Source organism: Peromyscus californicus, unplaced genomic scaffold (assembly GCF_007827085.1).
Source record: "Peromyscus californicus insignis strain IS unplaced genomic scaffold, ASM782708v3 Scaffold_11__1_contigs__length_118956290, whole genome shotgun sequence".
In the NCBI taxonomy this organism is placed as follows: Eukaryota; Metazoa; Chordata; class Mammalia; order Rodentia; family Cricetidae; genus Peromyscus; species Peromyscus californicus.
In genome coordinates this window covers 116,253,708-116,278,985 of record NW_026294402.1, presented here as the reverse complement: position 1 = coordinate 116,278,985, position 25,278 = coordinate 116,253,708, and the positions used below count along the sequence as shown (strand labels likewise).

At 49.2% G+C, this 25,278-nt stretch overlaps 1 protein-coding gene across 3 annotated transcripts; it reads left to right on the top strand.

The window, feature by feature from the left end:
* The first annotated feature begins 1,142 nt into the window (after positions 1-1,142).
* On the top strand, positions 1,143-25,031 carry Sec22c (SEC22 homolog C, vesicle trafficking protein). Of its 3 annotated transcripts, none has more exons than XM_052724802.1 (8): positions 1,156-1,267; positions 1,490-1,743; positions 9,406-9,613; positions 11,821-11,984; positions 14,979-15,158; positions 17,222-17,340; positions 19,547-19,612; positions 20,128-25,031. In XM_052724802.1, exons 3-8 carry the CDS (start codon positions 9,432-9,434, stop codon positions 20,326-20,328), a joined length of 912 nt encoding a protein of 303 aa, XP_052580762.1. In that variant the 5' UTR covers positions 1,156-1,267; positions 1,490-1,743; positions 9,406-9,431; the 3' UTR covers positions 20,329-25,031. The 3 variants fall into 3 exon arrangements, with proteins under 3 accessions (XP_052580755.1, XP_052580762.1, XP_052580769.1); XM_052724809.1 differs by having other exon boundaries at positions 1,188-1,267; positions 1,509-1,743; XM_052724795.1 differs by lacking the exon at positions 1,490-1,743 and having other exon boundaries at positions 1,143-1,267.
* The last annotated feature ends 247 nt before the right edge of the window (positions 25,032-25,278 follow it).

Here is a 25,278-nt window from a genome sequence, read left to right as displayed (position 1 = left end):
TCTCAGAATCAGGAAAGCTAACTCTGGGAATGTGGCTCAGTGGACAGAGCTCTTGTCTAGCAGGCAGGAAGCCCTGGGTTAGAGCTCCAGGGCCACACGGACTGGTTGTGGAGGCACACTTCTGTAATCCCAGCACACAGGAAATGGAGGCAGGAGGATCAAGTTCAGAGTCACAGTCAGATATATAGTGAGTTCAAGGTCAGTTTGACATACATAAGGCCCCTTCTCAAAAAATAAAAATGAAGTATCAGTAAAGCTGACGGTGAAACTTAGTGAGAAGTCGAGGTCCTGAGAACCAGGAAGTGGGGAGTCACTGATTCACATTCTAAGACCAAATGGCAGGAGAGCTTGGAGTTCTGATGCCTAGGGCAGAAAATAGGGCTGATCCCGGGTTTTGTAGTTCAAGCATTCTACAGGGTTACATCCTCAGCCACACAGTACTGCACACAAGCAAAAGTCTCTGAAGCACACCAGCTCTCCTTTGCCCAACCTGCTGCTACATGGGGGAAGCTTTCCCTGAGCCCCAAGTCCAAGCCGAATGCTCCTGTAAATTCTCTTTAGAATCCATACTTCTTTGAAGCATGACTCATGATTAGACTCTGCTTTCCTGCCTGGTGCTCAACCCTACCCTCTACTCTAGACATGGTCTCTGGAGTAAGGAGTTCCTTGATGTGTTCACACTGACCGGCACACTCTGCGGTGCTCAGCATGTGTCAAAACAGCAGGGGCCTAACTTTGCTACCCTATTCCCCCTCCAGCCTCACAGCGAGGGTGTGTCGCTTGGGGATCGGACTTTGGCACCTCCTCCAGGCTGGCAGGAGGGACGTGCTCTTCGGATCCTCTATCTCGGGCCTCTAGCCCAGCTGGGTAGCCTGCAAGAACCCACGCCCAGGGAGTGTCACTCCAGTCACGCGGGGCCTGGACGTCTCTGGAGAACAGTCCTGTCCGCTCCCGGCCAGGCATCGAGGAGACATCGGAGCCTCTTCACACCGCTCGAGGTGAGATTCCCGCGTGGGCGGCTGTGGGGGAAGCAAGCGGGTGCCAGCCCTTTAAGATTCACGCAATTCCCAAGTCTGAACAACAGGACTGCGGAGACGCACCACGATTGGTCTGTTTGGGTGTGAGCGTCGCTTAGCAGCAGCGAATGAGAGTTCAAGGTGTGCGCAAGCGCACTGTATCCTACCTCCTGCAACCCGGCCGCCGGTGACCTGCACCCGGCCGCCGGGTGGGCTGCGGTGGCCGAGGCGGAGGTCGGCCGCGGGGCGAGGTGAGGCTGGCGGGCCAAGAGGGCGTGGAGAGGCGGGGTCGGGGTTCAGGCCACCTGGGACTTCCCGAGGCCGGGCCCCCTGCACCGCGCCTACCTGCTGGGATGCGCAGCCCACTGAACCTGCGGCCCGGGGCGGGGCCGGGGCGTGTCTCGGGAGGGGCGGGGTGGCGATTCCCTTTTGGTAAGCTGAGCTCTAGTCCTGGCTCTTGCTTCTTTTGATAGCAGACTTGGTTTCTTCAAGGCCTGGTCACCCCTGCACCGACTGTCCTGGACTTGGGTACCCCAGGACAAAGGACCCACAGAGCAGGACGGGCGTCTAGCTTGCACAAAGCCAAAGCCACGGAAGGAAGAGAGCTGCCACTGATGAAAGGAGTTGGTGCAGTTTGTGGTTTTGTGAGGCAGGGTCCCACGTAACCCGAGTTTGGCCTTGAGCTTGGGATCCTCCTGCCTCCAGCTCCCAAGCTCTGGGATCACAGGTGTGTGACTTCCATGCCCAACTTAGTTGGTGTGATTGGTGATAAGGTCAGAAAAACAAAAGCAACACAGAACAGCACCAGTGGGTAGGGGAAATGTCTGTAACAGTCTACAGAAAGTTTCTCCAGGTGAAGAGCACTTTAGGGAAATGAAAGTGGGGACAGTTTTAAGCGGTTTGACACTGATAAGCAGGATTCAGTTGCACAGTAGCTTCCTCAGGAAGACGGTTGTACCAATTAATGTAGACACTACTTAATGTTTTACAGACAACAGAGAGGACATCTTGAGGTCCCATAAAGAATTTAAGATCAAGCCAAGGGTGGCGTACACCTTTAATTCCAGCATGTGGGAGGCAGAGAGAAGCGATCTCTGTGTGTTTGAGACCAGCCTGGTCTACAGAGCGACAGCCAGGGTTACACAGTGAAACCCTGTCTCTAAAAGCCAAAACAAAAAAACACAAAGCAAAACAACAACAAAAGGGATTTCAGATCAACTATGCCCAAAATGTGCTTGGCCAGGCAAGACAACTGACGTTAGAGCATAATACAGTAAGGACAGGTGGTTTTGTTTTGTTTTAGAGACAGGGTCTCACTGTGTAGCCCTGGCTAGTCTTGAGATCTGCTTGCCTCTTCCTCTCAAGTGCTGGGATTAAAGGCGTGCGCTGCTGAGCTACTGAGCTATATCTCTGCAGCTCACCCACCTACTTTGTTCTCTTTTAGACAAAGTGTCATGTAGCCTAAACTGGCCTTGAACATGTCACTTAGCTGGGGGTGACTTTGAACTCCTGACCTTCCTGCCTAAGCTCCCCAAGTACTGGTATGACCATAAACCACCATACCCAGCTTCTTAAGGGGCAGATGTAACAGGTGTCACCTTGGGCCTCCTTCGCTACCAAGAAGTCTCTGGATTTTTTTTCTTTCAAGCAGAGTCTCACTATATCCTCAGCTGCCTTGGGATTGCAGGTTTGAGCCCCACACCCGGCTTCTGGTTAGCTGTTTGCAGTACTGCTCTGGAGAAGGAAGTCTTTAGAGAAAGAGTAGCTGTGATTCTAAAGGTTTGGTTTGGAGGTCCTCGTGCCGTGGAAAGAATGCAGGAGTCTGGGATAGAAGCCTAGCTTTACCTCCCAATCCACAGGAGAAGCAGTTTCTTCTCCTGTGTAGTGGACCAGAGGAAGCTCTGAGCGCTTGCTAGCATTATCCATACGAAGGTCCCAGTCCCTCTGCATCCTCGGGAGGTTGGGCTCAGTCCATCGTATGCAGTGGCTTAGTGTTTGTGAATAATATGTGCATATTCTCTTGTATGCTTCAGATAATATAGTCATTAATTATAACGTCTTGTGCTTTATATGTGGTTGCTACATGGCGTTGTTTAGGACATGATAAACCTATACATGTTCAATACAGATGCAGTTTTTTCTTTTCTTTTTTTTTTTTTTTTTGGTTTTTCGAGACAGGGTTTCTCTGTGTAGCTTTGCGCCTTTCCTGGAACTCGCTTTGGAGACCAGGCTGGCCTCGAACTCACAGAGATCCTCCTGGCTCTGCCTCCCGAGTGCTGGGATTAAAGGCGTGCGCCACCACCGCCCGGCCTCTTTTTTTTTTTTTTTTAATATTTTCCATCAGAGGTTGGATGAATCTTCAGGTGCAGTACCCACGAATACAGAGGGTGGGTTGGACTGCTTCTCAGCCTTTGGGCTGAGATCAAGTGTAGAAGGACAGCTGTGATGTTACCCACATCCTATCCAGTTCAGCTTCCTTCAGTTTTCAGTTCCCTTAAAGATGGTGTGGTTGATCTCTGTGTCCCTCTCTACGTCATCCCCAGGCAACTTGGAGCCTAGAGGATCTCAAGTTAGGTAATCACGTCTCAGATCATGTGGCTGAGAGTGAATCCATCCAGGGTTCCCTGCTCCCTTAGCATGCTTTCCTCAGGAGTACTGTGCCTGTGGTGGGTGCTTATACTTGACTAAGTGTTTGTGTGCTGAATTTGGCTCATTTTGCTAGTTGACACTTGGTTTTTTGCCCCTCCCCCATGCCTGCATGTTAGGGGGATTTGAGGGAAGCTATAGCGTAAAATGACAATCACAGAGTGGCTTCTGGTATAGGCACAAAGTCTATGGAAAGAACAGGGATAATCTGGTGTTTGGCAGTTGCCAACACGGTAAAGGGAATTTAGGGAGTTGGGAAGTGGATTAAGATATGCCATATAAACCTGCGGTTGTGGCCCACATCTTTAATCCCAGCACTCAGGAGGCAGAGGCCACACTTGTCTACAGAGTAAATTCCAGGACAGCCAGGGCTACACAGAGAAACCCTGTCTCGAGAGAAAAAAAATGTGTTACATAAAACATGAACAGGGACCTTTTGATTATCACCCATGCTTCTACTCACACAGAATGCCGTCCGTAGAAACGTTCCTTGTTCTTTCTCCAAGAGAATTACTGTGTGAGAATGCTCAAAATATGGTTCAGAAGTATGGCTGCATACCCACATTTCTTGTTTCCGTGAACAGAAAACTCGGTTCCTCATCCATCTGCTCAGCAGTTCTTTTAAAAAATATTTATATTGTTTGATTGTTTTTTTGAGATAGGGTTGCTCTGTGTAGCCCTGGCTGTCCTGCTCACTCTGAAGCCCAGGCTGGCCTCGAACTCAAAGATCTGCCTACCTCTGCCTCCTGAGTGCTGGGATTAAAGGCGTGTGCCACCATGCCTGGCTTATTGCTACCTTCTTTATCTAATAGTATGTTGTGGTGTGAGTCTCCTGTGGCGTGTTTAGCTGTTCATCTGTGGGCCATGTTCAGTTCTAGTTTTTGGTTAGTGAAAACAAAGATGTAAGGAGCAGCTGTACACAGTCCTGTGTGGTCATCCTTAGCCTGTTCTGGGATGAGATCCAGGAGTGGCATTGTAGTGCCCATATTTTATTCTGAATGTGGGTAATTTGTCTTTTCTTTTTCTAACTTAGTTACATTGGTTTCTACTCTATTCTGTCCTACCTTCTGCCTGGACTTTTAAAAATATATTTTTATTTTATTTTATTTTTTGAGACAGTGTCTTACTGTGTACCAGTGGCTGTCTTGAAACTTGCTATGTAGACCAAGATGGCCTTGAACTCGTGGAGATGCCCTTGCCCCCAGTGATGAGATTAAAGGTGTGAGCCACCATGCCCATCATGTTTTTTAGTTTATAATATTTCTGTGTTTATCTTTATATAGTTTTTTCCATTAGTTGAGCTATGAGCAGGCTTTTACCCATGAGTTGTGTGTGTGTGTGTGTGTGTGTGTGTGTGTGTGTATTTAGAGAGAGAAATTGTCACAGTCTCCTGATAAAAGCATTTTATTATTTCAAGTTAAATGTAGAAACTTTTCTGTGACTCTTCACTCTTGCATATTTATGGGTGTCCTTTTTTTTTTTGGTTTTTCGAGACAGGGTTTCTCTGTGTAGCTTTGTGCCTTTCCTGGATCTCGCTTTGTAGACCAGGCTGGCCTCGAACTCACAAAGATCTGCCTGACTCTGCCTCCCGAGTGCTGGGATTAAAGGCGTGCGCCACCACCGCCGGGCTATGCGTGTCCTTTTTAAAGAATTTTTCTGTTTTTATGTTCATTGGTGTTTTGTTTGCGTGTATGTCTGTGTGAGAGTGTCAGATCCCCTGGAACTGGAGTTATAGACAATTATGAGTTGCCATGTGGGTGCTGGGAATTGAACCCGGGTCCTCTGGAAGAGCAGCCAGTGCTCTTAACCACTGAGCCATCTTTCCAGCCCCAATTATGATTGTCTTGTATGTTTCCTTTGCATACAGGACACAGCCATCAGGCCTGCTTTACAAAGTTCAGTGGGAGAATGGTCTTTTATGTTTCCCATGGTTTTATTCTTTTATTTCCTTCTGCTCCAAAGTTCCTGCTTTTACAGTTTCCATTTTGCTAAGTGAACTTTCTTTAGCAGTTTATGATAGTGGCACATTCTTTAGGTATTCCTTTAAGCATGCTCTGATTTTTCCCTTCATTCTTTTCATTTTAGATTATTAATTGTGTGTGTGTGTGTGTGTGTGTGTGTGTGTGTGTGTGTGTGTGTGTGTGTAGGTGTGTGCACATGAGGACAGTACCTGAAGAAACCAGAAGAGGGCTTATATCACCTGGAACTGGAGTTATAATGGTTGTAAGCCACCATGTGGGTGCTGGGAATTGAACCCGGGTCCTCTGTAAGAGCAGCCAGTGCTCTAAACACAAGTCATCTCTCCAGCCTCCAGACTAGTCTTTAATGCAAGGCTTTCCTAGCTTTCGAGGCTGCACCACTCCTGATTCTGAGTCAAGGAAGCAGGTTTTGTTGCAGTGATGGGATGTGTTACCTGTGTCCGCTCCTCATTGGCTGCTGTTAGTGCTGGTTCCTCCAGCACTAGGGCTGAGATCTGAGACACAGAAGGGTCCGTGACCCTCCCATTTGCTCTCTTGCCTCCTTTTAGAACCTCTTTGTGATTGTTCTATAGCTGAGGTCCAGGGTTTTTTTGCACTTAGTAGGACCTGAGAAAGCCCTACTCTGCACTTCCAGGAACAGAGCAGCCACATCTCCTCTTGATCTCCCATTTTTCTCTTCCGAGTTTTGGAGGCAGTGTCTCACTTTGTATCCCAAGCTGGCTTTGAACTCAGGGTCCTCCTCCTTCAAGCCACTGGAGAGCAGGGGCAACAGGCCTCCAGGCATGCCCTCTTATTCAGTATAGATTGGCCTCACGATAGCTCATGGCCCCCAAGTTCACAAACATAAATCCCCACAAAGGTCAGCCCTCCCTTTATTACAAACTCTTTCCATCTTTTGAAGCATGTAGTTCTTTGCTTGCTGTGCTGGAGGTTAGCCCCAGGGACCTTGTGCTTACGACATGAATGTGCTACCACTGAGCTACGTCTTCCCCACCCCAGGGTGCATGTTATTAAAGGAAAATGGTGTTAAAAGCACTGTCTCCATTTTTTAAATTCTTCCTCAGCTGGTGTTAAGTCCCTCAACCCCTCAGGCAGCTGCCATCTCCGTCATGCAGAGGTGACATATTCACAATGCCACCTTTATTCAAGATATTTGAAGGATTCTAAGGTTTCCGTTCTTGGCAGCTCTCATATACCTGGACAGAGCTGAAGTCAGAACTTTTGTTTACCTTATTGAGGAAAAGCAGGTTTGGTCAGTAAAGTCTTATGGGTGAAGTTGAGGTCTTCTGGGTCCTTCTGAGAGTGGCCACACTGGTTCTCAGGATTATTGTCCCCTGGAAATGGCACCTATTTCCTCCATGCAGCCTTAGCAGGCAACTAACATATGGTAGTTTTTGTTTTTCGTTTTTTGTATTTTTCTCATTTTTCAAGACAGGGTTTCCCTGTGTAGCCATGGTATGGCTGCCCTAGAACTCGCTCTGTAGACCAGTGTGGCCTCAAACTCACAGAGATCCACCTGCCTCTGCCTCCTGAGTGCTGGGATTAAAGGTGTGTGTCACCACTGTCTGGCTGGTAGATGTTTTACACTGGGGTGCCTAGGGCTTGTCTTAACTCTTCTGGCATAGTTTTGATTTGTTTTTTCATTTTATTTTTTTTCTTCATGCCAGGTAAGGCCATACTGACCATATGAGGCCCTTGTTTGGAATTAGTGTTTTGAACCCCAGGCCTGTTCTGTTCTCAGACTGATCCTGTGTTCTTCCTCTGTTTCAGTTAGGACATTGTAAAAATGTTTTTAAAAATCAACATTGCAAACACAAAAGTGTTTGACCTCCATGCCCAGTGCCCTTCCTCACTGGGGTTGGTCTCAGCATTAGCCATGTAAGGTTACAAAGCCTACAGTGCCCTCTGGTGGTTGGCCTGGCTCTGCAGGTGCTGCAGGATATTTGAGGCATGGCTTTTGTTCTTAACAACCTACTGTAGGGGAAATGCAAAACCAGGGAGACAAGAAAAGTGGATATGTTTAATAGGGCGGAAGTCAGTCCAGCCTGCAAGGTTTGGGGATATAATGGGGTTGAGAACTCCCTTGGTTTGGGAGTGTGTGTGTGTGTGTGTGTGTGTGTGTGTGTGTGTGTGTGAGAGAGAGAGAGAGAGAGAGAGAGAGAGAGAGAGAGAGAGGGAGGGGGAGGGGGGAGGGGGAGGGGGAGGGGGAGGGAGAGAGAGAGAGAGAGAGAGAGAGAGAGAGAGAGAGAGAGAGAGAGAGAGAGAGATTGATTCCCTGCCCCTGAGAAGGGCACAGGTGAATAGAAGCCAGGAGTGGTGTTGGAGTAAGGTGTCTCCCTGGGGCAGTACCACTGCGTACCACTAATGCCCACAGAGGTGCAAAGAGGGACGTGTAGCATAGAAAGACCAGCTGAAGCTGTTTGGCCACCTGGCCAGTCCTGGATGCAGGGCTGAATCCTATGCAGCTGTGCAGGCTGTGTCCTGTACAGATGTCCAGGAGAGTCCACAGGTAGACCTCCCCCTGCTGTGCTGTGTGATTGTGCTAGCAAAGGTTTCTATCTATCCTGAGAGGTTCCTTTTCCTCATTTGCCAAAGACACCACAAGGCCCAGATCTATTTCCTTTTGTTTTTTAATACGTTCTCATAGCATGACCAAATATTTAATATCTTGCCGTGATGCGATTTGCTACCTGATTCCCTTCAGCCATCTGTAGGGACTCATCAGTTTGAAGACCAGCGTGGTATCATACAGCAGAAATTTGAGGATGTGCTCTCTTAGCTCCCAGCTGCCTCTGCTTCTCTCTGTCCCCACCACTGCAGTGCCCAGACCCCCGCTCCCCTCCACCACTGTAGTGCCCAGACCCCCGCTCCCCTCCACCACTGCAGTGCCCAGACCCCCGCTCCCCTCCACCACTGCAGTGCCCAGACCCCCGCTCCCCTCCACCACTGCAGTGCCCAGACCCCCGCTCCCCTCCACCACTGCAGTGCCCAGACCCCCGCTCCCCTCCACCACTGCAGTGCCCAGACCCCCGCTCCCCTCCACCACTGCAGTGCCCAGACCCCCGCTCCCCTCCACCACTGCAGGGCCCAGACCCCCGCTCCCCTCCACCACTGCAGTGCCCAGACCCCCGCTCCCCTCCACCACTGCAGTGCCCAGACCCCCGCTCCCCTCCACCACTGCAGTGCCCAGACCCCCGCTCCCCTCCACCACTGCAGGGCCCAGACCCCCGCTCCCCTCCACCACTGCAGTGCCCAGACCCCCGCTCCCCTCCACCACTGCAGTGCCCAGACCCCCGCTCCCCTCCACCACTGTAGGGCCCAGACCCCCGCTCCCCTCCACCACTGCAGTGCCCAGACCCCCGCTCCCCTCCACCACTGCAGGGCCCAGACCCCCGCTCCCCTCCACCACTGCAGTGCCCAGACCCCCGCTCCCCTCCACCACTGCAGGGCCCAGACCCCCTCTCCCTCCATTTTCTTGTGTGGCAATTGGGCTACTTAGTACCACCTTTCTGGGTGACCTGACACACACACACACACACACACACACACACACACACACACACACACACACACTGCCACTTGTGTCAGGCACTTCCTGTCCCTGTTGCTGCTCGTGCTCCTGAGTCCTGCTGACCCCACCTCCTCTGCCATCCTTTTGTGTTTCAAGGTGGAGAGGGTCACAGTGACAAACGATTCGAAGTTCCAGCGTGGGGTCTCTGGCGTCTTCACCGGCCCCCCTGACAGGGCGACCTTGTTTTCCTCAGGTTCCTCATGACTTCTCTTGCGGACCATGCCCATGATCTTTTTTGCCAGCGTAGTACGGGTGAGGGATGGACTGCCCCTCTCCGCCTCCACTGACTTTTACCACGCCCAGGAGTTTCTGGAATGCAGGAGGCAGCTCAAGGCCTTAGCCCGGAGGCTGGCTCAGTATCCAGGCCGAGGTTCTGCAGAAAGCCGTGACTTCCATATCTAGTAAGTAACACACGCGCTTTTCCAGACATCAGCAAAGTTGGGGTAATTTTGCTGGTTAAAGGTTAAAGGTACGGTCTCGGCAGTCGGGTGGTGTATGCTTACAACAGAATCAGGGAAGGAGTGGGTGTCCATCCTCGGGGGCCCCCATGCAGCACTGTTGACCCATTTGTTGTTGGTAGAGCACCCTCGAATCTGGGGAGACCTGGCTCCCCTGCAGTGGGCACCCCTTTAGTCACTCTTTACTTGGGTACACCAGAAGGAGGGAAAGGATGAGAGTGGAGGAGCCCAGACACAGGAATTCCCCAAGCCATAGCCTTAGACTGTAGCTGAGGATGGCCTTGAACTTCTGACTGCTGCTTCCACTTCTGGCTGCTGGATTTACAGGCATGTGCTGCCACACTTGGTTTGTGTGGCATTCTACCAACCAAGCCTCACCCCAGACCAGTTTTCCCTTTTGCTATTCTGTGATAGGAACAGGGGAATGAAAGTGAGTGAGGGTAGGTCTCTCCTTTCAAAGAACTTAAAATCTCATGAGAGAACAAGAGAAATGTATTATTGAGTTAATAAAACAGGGAAAGCCCGTGGTGGGTACCAGTGATGATGATGCTGGAGGCTGTGAATACTTTGGCTTTCTTGTGCTTCCAGTGGCTTATGAAGCACATGGCAGGATCAGGCAGGTCAGGCCGGGTCACGTGCTTTACAGAGGAGGAATTGAGGTCAAGGGACTTAAGGAAGCTTCAGCTGGTGATGGTGGAGCCAGGATTTGAAGGCAGCCATTTGGGCCCCAGGTCCGCCACTCATGTGCTTGGTCCTTCTTGTGTTGAGGGGCAAGGCAGGCTTTTCAATAGCAAAGTGGCTTATTACAGAATTTACACCTGCGATTTCACTAGTTAGGTCTTTGCTTACCAGGTCCCTTCTCTTCCCCTTTCATAATACATACAACTGGCCAGAGAAATTGGCATCACTTTAGGGCCGTTTGGTCTCAGAATGATAAAAGCAGAAAGCAAGTGCCAGCCTGGCTTGAGGGAAGACTGAAGGGTAGTACCAGGCAGGAAGGGCGGTGGATGGAGACCTGGATGCCACCTTGTGGAGGCCTCCTCCTCCTCCTCCTCCTCCTCCTCCTCCTCCTCCTCCTCCTCCTCCTCCCTCTCCCCCTCCTCCCCCTCCTCCCCCTCCTCCTCCTCCTCCTCACATCATCTACTTGAGCCCTGAGAAGCTATTTGTGCATCAAACAGGACTCCCTTTTCCAGAAAAAAAAAGTGTCTGACATCATAATCCAATCTGGGTTAGTTTGGTAACTTTAAAAACAGGATTATAAATGCTCCACCTTTGCTTTTTCTCATTTTGCTTGCCTTTGTGGTGCAGGACCCCAACACCTGTGCATGCAAGGCCAAGGCTCGCCTCGTGAGCCACCGCCAACTCACATGATTTATCCTCGTCACAGAGGAAGCTTAGTCACTTTTTTTTTTTTTTTTTTTTTTTTTTAGTTTTTCAAAACAGCGTTTCTCTGTATAGACCTGGCTGTCCTAGAACTCAGAGATCCACCTGCCTCTGCCTTCTGAGTGCTGGGATTAAATGCGTGCGCCACCACTGCCCAGCAGTCATTTCTTTTTAAAATTGAGTTATTATCGTGTGGTGTGTATGCATGTGTGCACACACGTGTACACACAAATGTGGTTATTCAGATATCGTAGCATGCACAGGGAGGTCCGTCTCCCACTGCGTTAAGGTCAGGCCTCCCTTGTTGTTACAGGCTAGCTGGCCTGCAAGCCGCTAAGCAGTTCTGTCTCCAGCTCCCATTTTGCCCTGGGAGTGCTTGGATTACAGACGCACACCTCCACATCCAGCTTTTAAATTCTGGGGATTTAACTCAGTCGTCAGTCTCGGCAACAAGCACCATTATTTGCTGAGCCATCTTGTCAGCCTTAGTCTTTTCTTAATTTTTTTAAAATTTAGATTTATTTATTTACTTTTATGTGTCTAAGTGCTTTGCCTGTATGTGTATGTGTCCACCAAGTCTGCCTGTAATCCTAGCACTCAGGAGGCTGAGGCAGGAGGCTCATCAGTTAAAGGCCAGCCTGGGCTACATAATTTGAAGCCAGCCTGAGCTACATAGAGAGATCTGTCTTTAAAGCAGAGCAGAGACAACAGCGCAGATGGGGATTTTTTCTGTTTCCTGGCAGCTCAGACATCACCTTCTCTTTCAGTTTTTCGTCGTCGGGGGACGTGGCCTGCATGGCTATCTGCTCACACCAGTGTCCAGCAGCCATGGCCTTCTGCTTCCTGGAGACTCTGTGGTGGGACTTCACGGCCTCCTATGGCACCACGTGCATTGGCCTGGCCTCCCGGCCCTACGCTTTTCTCGAGTTCGGTTTGTGGCTGTCTTCTTGCTTTTCTTTTCTCGTACGATGTTACGTGTGTGGAAATGGAAGTTTAGGTTTGTCTTTAACCATCAAGGAAAACCGAGGAAGGTTCAGCCACATGCCCCTGATTTCATAGCAGTTAAGGTGGTCATGAAGCTTACGGTTGCTTTCTGTGTCTTCAGAGCCAGTAGGGAGGTGGAGGAAGGAAGCTGGAGTCAGCAAACCATAGCCTGTGTAGTTCAGAGCTCTGTTATAGAAATCAGGGCTGTTATCTGTGGATAATAGATACCCATAGATATCTGTCTGTGGATGCTTTGCCCAAGACAGGATGTGTCCAGCAGCCTGAAGTGTTACTGTCTTACACTTGGAGAAAGCTCTGCTGACACCAGTCCTGGGCAGAGCCGCTCAGGAAGTTCCTCCATGGTGAGTAAGTCCAGAAGGTGGAGGACGTGTTTCCAACTTCTATGGTGATTTCACATTCCTGCAATATTTTTTTCTGCATTTTTTCAAAACATCCTGCTGTGATGGTTTGGAAATGAGAAATTTTGGTCCTTCCTTCAGCAGGTTGACAAGGCCTGCTCTGGCAGAAGACATTTTTGTTCCACACTCAGCCAGAAGGGCCTGTGTGGTTCCCAAGTCTACAGAACACAGCCTGGTGGTCACAGTGCACATTTAGTTTTTGCCAAGCATGATTCATTTTGAGCTCTAGGGCAGCAGTTCTCAACTGTGTGTTGAGACTCTTTCGGGGACTTCTAAGAGCCTTTTCACAGAGGTCACTTAAGACCATCAGAAAACACAGATATTAGCTGGACGGTGGTGGTGCACGCCTTTAATCCCAGCACTCGGCAGGCAGAGCCAGGCAGATCTCTGAGTTCGAGGCCAGTCTGGTTTACAGAGCGAGATCCAGGACAGGCACCAAAACAACACAGAGAAACCCTGTCTCGAAAAAACAAAACAAAACAAAAAACCCCAAACGAACAAACAAAAAACCACAGATATTTACATTACAATCCATAACAGCAGCAAAATTACAGTTAGGAAGTAGCAACAAAATAATTTTGTGACTGGGGGCCACCACAACATGAGAAACTGAATTAAAGGGTCGTAGCATCAGGAAGGTTGAGAACCACTGGTCTAGGGAGTCAGAGAGGAGGGTATTAGATATTCAGTCTCTGGGGTGGACTTGAGCAGGGATCTGGAAGTGTTTGGTACAGGCAGGCAGGTGTGAGGCCAGCACTTAGGCCATCTGGCTATGACTGCCAGAATCCTCACCTTCCCTCGGTGACCTCCTGCCTGGCCATTGGGTGTGGTCAGATTTTTCTTTTGTGACCTCCAGCTTACAAATAACAACACAGAGACTTATTATTAATTATGAAAACTTGTCCTTAGCTTAGGCTTTTTTTTAATTAGCTCTTATAACTTAATTAACCTGTTTCTATTAATCTACGTTCTATCACATGGCTTGGTTACCTTTCCTCTGTCCTGTATGTTCGACTTGTTCTGCAACCCAGTCGCTTCTCCTGCTTGCCTAGATTTATCCCTCTTTCTCTCTGCTAGAAATCCTACCTATCCTCTCCTGCCGAGCTGTTGGCCATTCAGCACTTTATGACACCAGTCACAGTGACACATCTTCACACAGTGTACAAATATCCCACAATTGGGAATGCATGGGAGCAGCACCCCCTGGCTGTCACTCTTGGGTAGGGACGCCCTGGTATGCAGACCTTACTGTGGCAGACCTGAGGAGCTCTGGGAGGCTGTGAAGCTGCTGCCTGTGGACCCTCTGCTTGCTATCAGGAGTGTGGTGACTGTCCCCAGGCAGACCACATCTGTGGCTCCCTTGGCATCAGTTAATTTGGAGAGGAATGGCGCTGCATTCTTTGCCCCGAATCTCTGTATGTGCACAGCATACACATCCTTGCACAGCAGTGAGCTGGATCTGCCAGGAGACCTTCCCTAGCACCACCGTGACTCCTTAGTGTTCGGGAGTAGAAGTCAGAACAGTGGTATTAGAATTGTGTGTGATTGGGCCTCCAAACGCATGCACAGTTCTACTTCAAAAATTTGTTAGGCCAGGCATGGTGATACACACCTGGAATCCTGGCAGTTGGGCCCATTAGGCATTCAAGGCCATCCTTGGCTACACAGCAAGTTTGAGGCCAGCCTGGACTGTATGAACCCTTAGCTTAAAAACAACAAAACAAATAAAACCATGTCATGATTTGTTGAAATGGGTTAATAGTAACACAATTAAAAGAATCAAAACCAATACTCCTCTCCTAGTTTGTTGTCTGTTGCTGTGATAAACACTATGACCAAGAGCACCTTGAGAAGAAAAGAGTTATTTGGCCAGATATATATGATATATCAATATCACAAAGGGAGGTCAGGCAGGGACTTAAGGAGGGAACCTGGAGTGGGAACTGAAGCAGAGGCCTCAGAGGAACCCTGCTTACAGGCTCGCCCCTCATGGCTTGTTCAGTCTGCTTTCTTGTACAGCTCAGGCCTGTCTCCCCAAGGGTGGCTCTGCCCTCTCACATCATAGGTCAACCTCATGGAGGCGATTTCTCATCTGGAAAGGTCCCTCTTCCCAGATGGCTCTAGCTTGTGCCAAGTTGGCAAACACAACCTGCACACCTCCAAACATGGCATCCCAGCTTGTACATCGGATCGGGGTCGTATTTATTTGTGATTTTTTTTTTTCAAAAAGCTTTTGATATGAGACCATTAGGGATAGTCCTTCCCCCTGCCAGGCTCGGCCCAGTGCCTCCTGCCAGGTCTGGGTCCCTGAGGTTGGTCTTCCTGAGGCCACACTTAATTATTCTGCTTTGAAAAAATGGATCAGACTAGTGTTAATGCGGCGTAGTCACCTGACCTTCCGTAACTGACTCAGTTTGGAATCTGGCTGACTTACTAGTTGCTTAGCAACAGGCGCTTCGCCTCCCACACGCTGTCTTGGAGCACCTATTCTGATGATGCTCAACATGGACTTCTTTCTGCAGACAGTGTCATTCAGAAAACAAAGTGGCATTTTAACCACACGAGTTCCTCCCAGATGAAGAGTGGCTTAGAAAAGATTCAGGAGGAGCTTGAGTTCCAGCCTCCAGCAGTTCTGTCCCTGGAGGGCACAGATGTGACAAATGGCATGCTGAACGGCCACACCCCAGTGTACTCTGAGCCTGGTAAGTGAAGATGAAGGGATGTATGTCAAATAGAACTTTTTTTCCCCACTGGAAAAATGGACTGGTTTGGTGGTGGCATATCAGATATGTTGGGAAGAATTTAGATGGACCCTATATCTGCATGGTTGTTATAAAAACAAAACAAAAACCTTACTGTTGTGATAGCGACTTGCTTCAAGGAAGCAGTCTGATGACATGCTGGAGTGTCCAGACTGACTTGGCAGGTTGTTCATCAAGGTGACGTTCACAAGTTTACACGTTATGAGAATTGGTGTGTTAGAAGCACCTCGTTGGACTGCATGGATTCTCCTTGGCTTACCACATTACTGAGACACTGGAAGCCTGCTCTGGGAAGCCCCAGCCCTCTTGTTGGAAAAGGGAAATAGGGGAAGTATTCTGCCCTGGGGACCAGTGGGATGGCTCTGTATAAAGGCTTGCCTCTAAGCCTAAGCACCTGGGTTTGTTCCCTGGGGACCACACGGTAGTAGGACAGTCCTTTCAGTTGTCCTCTGACCTCTGAACTTATGCGATGGCGCATCCCCTGGAAGATCTGTCTACATTGCAACAATCTAATTTTAAAGACTTCTGTACTAAACTCCAGGCTTGAAGTTTTAAGGGGCATATTAAATATGTTTGGTTTCGGCTTAATGTGTTTAAACCAGTAAGTTCCCAGGTTGGCTCACCTGCCAGTCAGCAAGCCGCTCTTGTTTATTTTGGGAGGATTTGAAGAAGGCTGGGTGACTGAGCCCAAGCTTCTCCCTTGCCATGCATGAACACAGGGACCCCTTTGTAATGTATGTTTTGTTTTTTTAAACGCTTAGAAAAGAGGAGCAAATCCCAAAAGCGCCAAGTTACCCATCTGTCTAGGACATTTTACTGCCTCACCTAATTGTCCCAAGGCTAGAGTCCTCACAGGTAGCATGTTCTGTTCTAACGGGAACTCGAATTGCTCCATGCGAACTAACACACTAACATTAGCATTAGCTGGGCTGTGGCTTCCAGGGGATGTGTGTGTGTGTGTGTGTGTGTGTGTGTGTGTGTGTGGTGTGTGGTGTGTGTGTGTGTGTGGTGTGTGTGTGTGTGTGTGGTGTGTGGTGTGTGTGTGTGTGTGTGGTGTGTGTGTGTGTGTGTGTGTGTGTGTGTGTGGTGTGTGGTGTGTGTGTGTGTGTGGTGTGTGTGTGTGTGTGTGGTGTGTGGTGTGTGTGTGTGTGTGTGTGTGGTGTGTGTGTGTGTGTGTGTGTGTGTGTGTGTGTGGTGTGTGTGTGTGTGTGTGTGTGTGTGTGTGTGTGTGTGTGCATGTGCGCGCACGCGCGCAGGGAAATGTCAGGACCAGAAAGGATACTGAGGAAGGAGCACAGCAGGAGAGCAGACTGGCAGCATCTGTGAACCAGACTTGGTTTTAATGGTGACCTTCGGGAGAGAGCAAGTCTGTGTTCCCATTATCGTCCTGGCTACAGTTGCAGCCTAGACAGTCAGATTGTTCTAGATTGACTACCTCCTCTTCCTGTGCATTTTAGAGTTTAAGGACTTGTCTTCTGTGAATTTCTCTGGATGCCCTATGACACTGAACATTGTCCTTGTTGGGAAAAGAGAGGAGCAGTTTACAAACTGAAGACTTGGGGCGGGTGGCGGGTGCTCTAGAGACTTGAGGGTCCCTGCCCCCAGCATCTCAGTCTGACAGGTTGGCATGCAGTGTCGGGTGACTCTGTGTTGGGACATCCCACTGGCACTTGCCTGTCCTGGTGACAGTTACAGGTGTCTCTGGACACCTCCCTCTGGGAGCACATCACCCCTGGTTAAAATAAAAAAACTACTAAGTGCTTACAAATTTGTGTTTGACACAAAAAGGGCTTTTTTCCGGAAAAGATTCACCTCCATTTCTGAGATCCATTCTGGCGTTCATTCCTGGCTTGCCCCGCTGACTTCCGTTGCTTTTTAGATGTGTGCTTGTGGTTCTGCGTTTAGCATCGTGAGTCTGTTAGCAGAGGTCTAGTTGGTGTCCTGTTCCCTTCTGTCACAGAGACGCAATTCTCACAAGACACTCTTTTCTTTTCATTGTGAAGCTCCGAATGTCCGGATGGAGCCGGTGACAGCCCTGGGTGTCCTCTCCCTTGTCCTCAACATCATGTGTGCTGCCCTGAACCTCATCCGTGGAGTTCACCTCGCAGAGCACTCTTTACAGGTGACCCCTCTACAGGTCCTTTTTTTTTTTTTTTTTTGGTGGTCTTGGATTGAATCTAGGACCTTATGAATGCTTCAGCATGCGCCTTTTGCCCTGGAGCTGCATCCCCAACCCTTCTTTACAGTCCGGATGGAAAGACGGGCACAGAAGCTGTCATGGGAGACAGATTGTCATGGGGTTAGGATTTTTGTTTGTTTGTTGTTTTTGTTTGTTTGTTTGTTTTTGATTTTTCGAGTCAGGGTTTCTCTGTGTAGCTTTGGAGCCTGTCCTGGAACTTGCTCTATAAACCAGGCTGGCCTCGAACTCACAGAGATCTGCCAGCCTCTGCCTCCTGAGTGCTGTGATTAAAGGTGTGAGCCACCACTGCCCAGTGCTTTTTTCCTTTTTTTGAGACAGGGTTTCTCTGTGTAACAGCTCTGGCTGTTCCAGAACTCATTCTGTAGACCAGGCTGGTCTCGAACTCACAGAGATCTGCCTGCCTCTGCCTCTCAAGTGCTGGGATCAAAGGTGTGTGCCATCACCACTGCCCGGCACAATTAGGTTTTATGAATGTTAAAAATTCAAATAAAATGTTTTAGAAATTTTAATCCATAAGCTGGATATGGTGATGCACCCCCATAATACCAGCACTGGAGAGGTAGAGGCAGGAAGATCAGAAGTTCGCATCCCATCTTCAGCTACATAAGAGTTCTGGGCCAGCTTAGGGTAGAGTATAAAAATAAAAGAATCTGAAACAAAAAAAGTTGAACAAATCTGGAAGGATCCCTTTGTGGTTATCTTTGGGAGTTCTGGGATGTTGCTAAGAAGTAGGTAGCTTGCTGTAAAGACTTTGGGCTGCCTCTGAGCCCTTAGGAACCAAGGATCTACTATCAACAGGATGCAGGTTGGGTTTTCACACTGCCAGGCTCTGGGTAAAGATGTTCCCACCGAGTGGTGTGTGGCCCACAGGAGCCTCTTCTCTTGTGGGAGACCCACATCCCTGGGATGAAGTGAGCATTCCTTTTGTTGGCCACTGGTGGTGAAACAACTTTCTGTTTCAATGCTTTCTTCAAATATTTCTTAAAAAATATTTTTGGAAATATTTCAAACACTTGACAAAGGAATCAAACTATTATTTGTGTAAGCAGGTAGTTGTTATTTTTAAAGATAGAACCATAGTTTTTTTTTTCTTTATAGATTTTTGTCTCATTGTTTTCTTTGGGCATTTTTTAATCTTACTGGCCTTTTGAATATATATTATGGTTTCTGATCTTGTGTTTTTATGGATTTTGGGGTTTGTGTGTATTTACTGTGCTTTTAAATTTTCTTTATTTTCTTTTTCTTTATTTTTTATTTTATTATTATTTTTGCCTTTTTTTTTAAGAGAGAAAGAAAGCATGGAGTTGGTTGGGTGGGGAGGTGGGGAGAGTCTGGGAGGGGGTGGGGGAGAGGAAACCGAGACCAGAATATACCATGTGAATTTTCAATTGAAAAGATAGCCAGGCAGTGGTGGCACCCGCCTTTAATCCCAGCACTCAGGAGGCAGAGCCAGGTGGATCTCTGTGAGTTTGAGACCAGCCTGGTCTACAGAGCGAGATCCAGTACAGGTTCCAAAGCTACACAGAGAAACCCTGTCTCGAAAAACCAAAAAAGGAAGAGATAAAGCCATAGTGCTCACAGCAGTGTTACTTGTTGACTAGAGAGGAAGGGTGGTGTTTGGTGGGTATTGAACCAGGATGATGTGGACGGAGCCGCTGGAAGAGCAGCATCAGCCTGTTTTAGAGCTGTAGCTGTGAAACCCCTTAGGCCGGTTACCACAGCTCATTCTTGACCACTGTGTGGTGTGACTCAGGCATCTGTCAGCTGTTTGTAGTAGGATTGGTCCCTGGCTGGCAAGGTGGTTAAGATAGACCTTGCCTTGAGGTTCTCATGGCCTCATGCAGGGATAGCACTGAGGAGGCAACTGTGCCCGGGTTCTAGAAGCTTAGCATTAACAGCTGAGAAAGGTTCTGAAGGGTGAAGGGATGGGGAGCTCACTGCATGTGGAGGATGTATCATGGAGGCATGGGACAGGAGTAGAAACAGTTTGTCTAACTGTTGAGAAAGGTCACATCCAACCCTGGATGTGGCTAGGCATGTCACCCCATTGAAATGGGAATAGCAAACTTCACACCACCATGGTTCCTTTCAGTCAGACCTTCTTCTTTGTGCCCCCGATCTGTTTTAGGTTGCCCAGGAAGAAGTTGGAAACATCCTGGCCTTCTTTATTCCTTCTGTGGCCTGCATGGTCCAGGTGGGTGCAGTCCCTGACTGGGTGCTTTTGGAGACTGCAAGCAGGTGCCTGAGGAAACAGTGACACCCAGTGTCATGCATCCCTACTGTGATTTCTCTGGAGTCACGGCTTTCCCTCATAGCTTGCTCAGCTGTCATGGTCTCTGAGGAGGACTTCACAAGGAGGCCACTCAGTCTTGGGAGGGCCTTCCTGCTTGCTCTGCCCCCTATACTGCATCTCTGTCTTCTCTGCATCCCCAGTCTGGACATCTGCCTGTGTGTCTCCAACATTCCCCCTTCTGTGACACCTGTTTTGTTCTCTTTGAATCTCCTCCTGTTCATCCGGTGATCAGCAGCCGCCGGTCCCAGCTTTGCTGTAGCGAATTCAGTTAATAAGTAAACACATACAGGTATCAGTTAATAGGTGAATGCATACAGGTGTCAGTTAATAGGTGAATGTATATAACTGTTTGTGGCTGCATCTGACTTGAGGCTGTCTGCTGCTCTCTGATTGAATGTGATGTGGTCTCATTTCAGTGTTATCTGTACCTGTTCTATAGTCCAGCAAGGACTCTGAAGGTGGTGCTGATGCTGGCCTTCATCTGCCTGGGCAATGTGTACCTGCATGGGTTGAGGAACACCTGGCAGATCCTCTTCCACATCGGAGTGGCTTTTCTGTCTTCGTATCAGATCCTGACCAGACAGCTGCAGGAGAGGCAGTCTGACTATGGAGTGTGAGGACAGCATCATGCAGTGATGCCTTTGATTTTTTTCCCCCGGAAGGCCAGTCTGTTTCCACTCCTGCTTCTCAACTTCACCTCAAATCTCCATCCTTGAAGCTCACAGATTCTGGCAGGTGCAGCGGAGGACCCAGGGCTGCTGGTTGCAGTCTTGGTCTGCGTGGAACATTTGTGCAGAACTGCCAGCCGAGCACAGGACGGGGCGGCCGAAGCTGGAGCTTGCTCAGAGAGCATCTCTGAGGTCAGAGTAGCAATGTTTTGGTCTCCCGAATGGAATGATACTGCAAACCGCTAGATTCTGTAGTTTTAGTCATTGGTGGGTGTCTGCTGAAGTCCGTTTGCAGCTTCAGTGTGACTCCAGCTGTCCTCAGAGTGTCAGTTCAGGGTGAATATGCTTCATACGTATAAGCTAGGTAAATTTTGTTTACATTTTTGATAACTTGGGTTCGATATACTTTTGGAATATTTAAATATATTTTGGATATAAATTGAAGCTCATTTAGAACAAAGGCAAACTTAGACTGAGGAAATGCTAAGGAAATCCGAGTTTATTTAATTTACAGAGACCTTTTATGGTGATGGGACTGTTATGGTGGGATACAGATGTGGTTTATATCTATTTTCAGGGTCTAGCTGAAGATCTCTAAATTAATAACCAATATTACTGGGTCATAAGCACATGGGCATGAGCAGACGTAAGAGCTTTAGGGTCCTTTCCATGGGGCAGAGAGGAGTGGGAAATGCCGGGGTTCAGAGGTCCTTGACAGAATTAGGGAGAGGCTTCCGTCATCAGGCGTTGCGTGGCAGCTGAGTGCCTGTCATGGCGGCATTGCTGGAGATGTGGTCTTGCGAACCTCCCAGAGAGGCCTCCCCTGAGCATCTCAGTTAGACCAAGGGCCTCACTGTTCTGTGGACAGGCATTAAGTAGGCATTAGCGCAGTAAGGCTTTGTGTGACTGACATGCGCGTTGCAAAGCTGCTGAGATGTGCTTCTGAGTCAGAGCCTCTGTGTCTCCAGTGTGGGTGTCTGGTGGCACTCAGGAAGCTATGTTGGGGTTCACCCCTCTGACTTCTTCTTGGAATAGTGCACTCACAGCTGTGTGGGCTGACCTGTATGGCTCCATAATTGGTAATCCTGTACTGATCGTTTTTAAAGGAGAAAGCCATCCCCAAAGTTACTGAGGAGTAGGGCGGACAGGAGTGGAGGGTTAGAACTCTTTTGTTCGGCTGTCCCTAGTACCATGTGTTGGTGAGCCACCAGGTGTCATTTTAGGAGAGAGCGTCCGTGACTCAGAACTGGGTTGGGAAAGTATTGCCATTGTGATTTTGTTTCCTTAGAGAATTTTCTGTTTTTAGTCAAATCTATAATGTCTGGGTTTGAATTCATAATGGGAACATCCTTGGGCGTGAATTTCAACCTTGTGTCTTTGTTGATTTCACACCTATGTGATTTTGTATATACTGTGCAGGCAAATGCTGACTCTTCTGAGAGAGAATTTTGAAGTGGCCAAAGAGGAAGCCAGAGGGAGGAGAAAATTCTTTTAATTCAAAGCACACACTCAAAAAATTTTTTAAAGTAAGTTAAAAAAGATCAGCCTAAAAATATATTGTTTTCCTCGTAAGCCTGTGTGGTATTGTGTTGCCTGTGTCTGGAGACCACACATACTCGAGGGTCTGAGCCTGTGGTTGTCAGTTCACAAGTGGTAACGAAGCAGTCCCTGAGGGTGAGCCCTTGCTAGAGATACTTCATAGAAGCTAGTGAGGGTGTTATCCACACTTGGTTGACACAGCTTGTGAGTTATCATCTACACAGGGTTCCAGACTGTCATATATGGAAGGAAAAAGTGTCCGCGAGGGAAACAGAAAACAGAGAACCTTTAACCGGAATCTAGCCAAGAAGCCTCACCTCCCTAGCGGAAGTGACTGGTGACAGGAAAGGAGCTCCAGGGAAACCCCAGGCTTTGGGCTAACTTACTCAGGCCTAAATGGTGGTAGCCCCCGTGGGATTTTTGATGCCAGGAAGCTGGTCCCACGGCAGGAGTGCTCCTCGGTCCACCGTGCACGATGCTGCTCTGGCATCTTCAGATGAGTGGTCAGGTGGTGCTGCCCAGCTGGCTCCCGTGAAACGGTGTTGAACAGCCTCAGGGGCGCTCCGGTCCAGATGAAACGGTGTTTGTTGAACAGCCTCAGGGGCGCTCCGGTCCAGATGCTCACAGACTTTGGGCTTCTGCAAGTGCTGTGTCTCTGCTGATATCTGGATGGGAGTGGCCCAGCAGAAAGCATATGATTTGGGTTACTTTTCCCTCAGTGATCCTTATCTTGGCGGGGACTGTACCTGGCTTTCCTTTTTCTAGGTGGATACAGCTGGGCCATCTAGGGTCGAGTTTCCTCTCAGTCCCAGATGCCTCACTGACTCATGGCTGTGGTTCTTGCTGTCCATGAACCCTGCTGACATGCATTGTGGGCCTTTTCCTTGACCCGCCTTTCTTTCCTAGCTGCCGTGAATTCCCTCTCCCCTGCCTGCTTCCACTCTGCCTCCTACATTCCTGTCTCCACATAGAGGTACAGGCTGGAGTCTGTGGAGAGACAGGAATCATGATGGAAAGGGAGCTGGCTTTGCAGTCTCACCCTCTGCCCCACCATGGCTCAGCACTCAGGAGAAACAACTCTTTGGCTGTCATCCCTGATGGGGGCTAGGGCAATAGCAGCAGACCCATGAATGTGGCTGTTTGGAGCATAGGAAACAGGGAACGAGGGCCGAACTTCTGTTCACACCTATGCTATGTTGATCCTTGAAGGAGGAGCTGCCTGCTCATTGTAATACCAACACAGCCCTTTAATCTCTTCTACATGTTTGACAATGAATGACACACGGGAGAAGCCGGGCATGTCCAGGAGTGCACACACAAGAGAGGCTGGGCATGTCCAGGAGTGCACACACAAGAGAGGCTGGGCATGTCCAGGAGTGCACACACAAGAGAGGCTGGGCATGTCCAGGAGTGCACACACAAGAGAGGCCGGGCATGTCCAGGAGTGCACACACAAGAGAGGCCGGGCATGTCCAGGAGTGCACACACAAGAGAGGCCGGGCATGTCCAGGAGTGCACACACAAGAGAGGCCGGGCATGTCCAGGAGTGCACACACAAGAGAGGCCGGGCATGTCCAGGAGTGCACACACGAGAGAGGCTGGGCATGTCCAGGAGTGCACACACGAGAGAGGCTGGGCATGTCCAGGAGTGCACACACAAGAGAGGCCGGGCATGTCCAGGAGTGCACACACAAGAGAGGCTGGGCATGTCCAGGAGTGCACACACGAGAGAGGCTGGGCATGTCCAGGAGTGCACACACAAGAGAGGCTGGGCATGTCCAGGAGTGCACACACAAGAGAGGCTGGGCATGTCCAGGAGTGCACACACAAGAGAGGCCGGGCATGTCCAGGAGTGCACACACAAGAGAGGCCGGGCATGGTCAGGAGTGCACACACGAGAGAGGCCGGGCATGGTCAGGAGTGCACACACGAGAGAGGCCAGGCATGTCCAGGATGCTCAGGTCTGGGGCCATTCTGCCTGTGTGCTGTGAGAGCCAAGAACGGTGGAGGAAGGAAGAGAAACCAGGTGTGCCCTGGAGAGATGAAGTAAGGGAAGGGTCTCACAGGTCAGCCCACCCAGTGGCCTGGAGACTTCCGCTCAGTCCTGGTCACAGTGGGAATCCCTGCCTGCTGTCCTCAGTGTCTTCACCTGCAAGAGGACAGGAACACCAGTTTGCAATCCCTGTATGCTCCTGTGAGAAAAGCATATGCACTTGCAAGTGGCCACAGGGTGGATTGTCATAGAGAAAGAGAAGGGTTGCCAGATTGCTGGGTGTGTGCAGCAGGCAGCAGACCTCACCTATGTTCAAGCATTCACAAGGTGACATTTTCTGCTGCTGCAGATTAAGGCTCCATGCCTTCATTCCAGAAAGGAAGTGGCTCCTTTCTCCCTGGACCTGCCTCTGGGTTTTTGTGCATGGATCGTTATCATCACTAGACCTGCTTTAGGATCCAGGAATCTAGTCTGTAGACTGGATCAGACTTCAGTGTCTGTCTCCAGTCTCAACAAGGAGAGCCCCTCTCCGCCCACTCACCCACCCAGAAGCGATGCTGTCACTCTTGTGTCTCTGGGGACAGCCGTGGAAGGGGGCTTACTCTTCACATCTGGTAATAGTGGGCTAGGGGAATGCCTGCCCGTGGGAAGTGATGGGCAGGGCTGTGGCCCACAATTGCCTTAAATTAAACCCATTCTTTCTTTCCCTTTGACCCATGTCTGCTGCACTATGTGTAACCTTTAACCCTTAACATTGATATCCTTAATTGCTTCAGAAACGTTATCTAATGAATACTTCGTATGACTCGGCCCCCTAGGATTTGATTTGGCTTAGTGGGTTTTTCTAAGAACATAAAAAATTGAGGCTAATTTAGGCAAAACCATTTATTCCACATACTCATCCCTAGGGTTTGGTGCCCATATTATAAGCTACTTTTCAACTGATAACAAAGATCTATTTTGAGTACATGATGGGCACATTTTAACTTTCACATACTGGTAAACTGAAACTTGTGACAATGTACTGATGTTGTACAGCTGTTTATATACCGTGTATATTAAAAGGACATGAGGTGGCTTCAGAATTGTGTGGAGAATAAATCTAAAGTGTTTACCAATGCGTGTGTGTGTGTGTGTGTGTGTGTGTGTGTGTGTGTGTGTGTGAGCAGTTCTGAATCGGGGGCTATCTTATTGGTCTGAGGTGGTCTGTGAGCCGCCTCACAGGTGGGAGAAGCGACATCTGGTCTGAACAAGTCTGAGGACTTCAGAACAGGTCTCTAACCAAAGTAGCAGGAGTGGACTGCTCTATGGGTTGGGCAGCCTGCAGGCTCTGGAGCTTCACCCTGCTGTGTGAGTTCTGGGCTTCT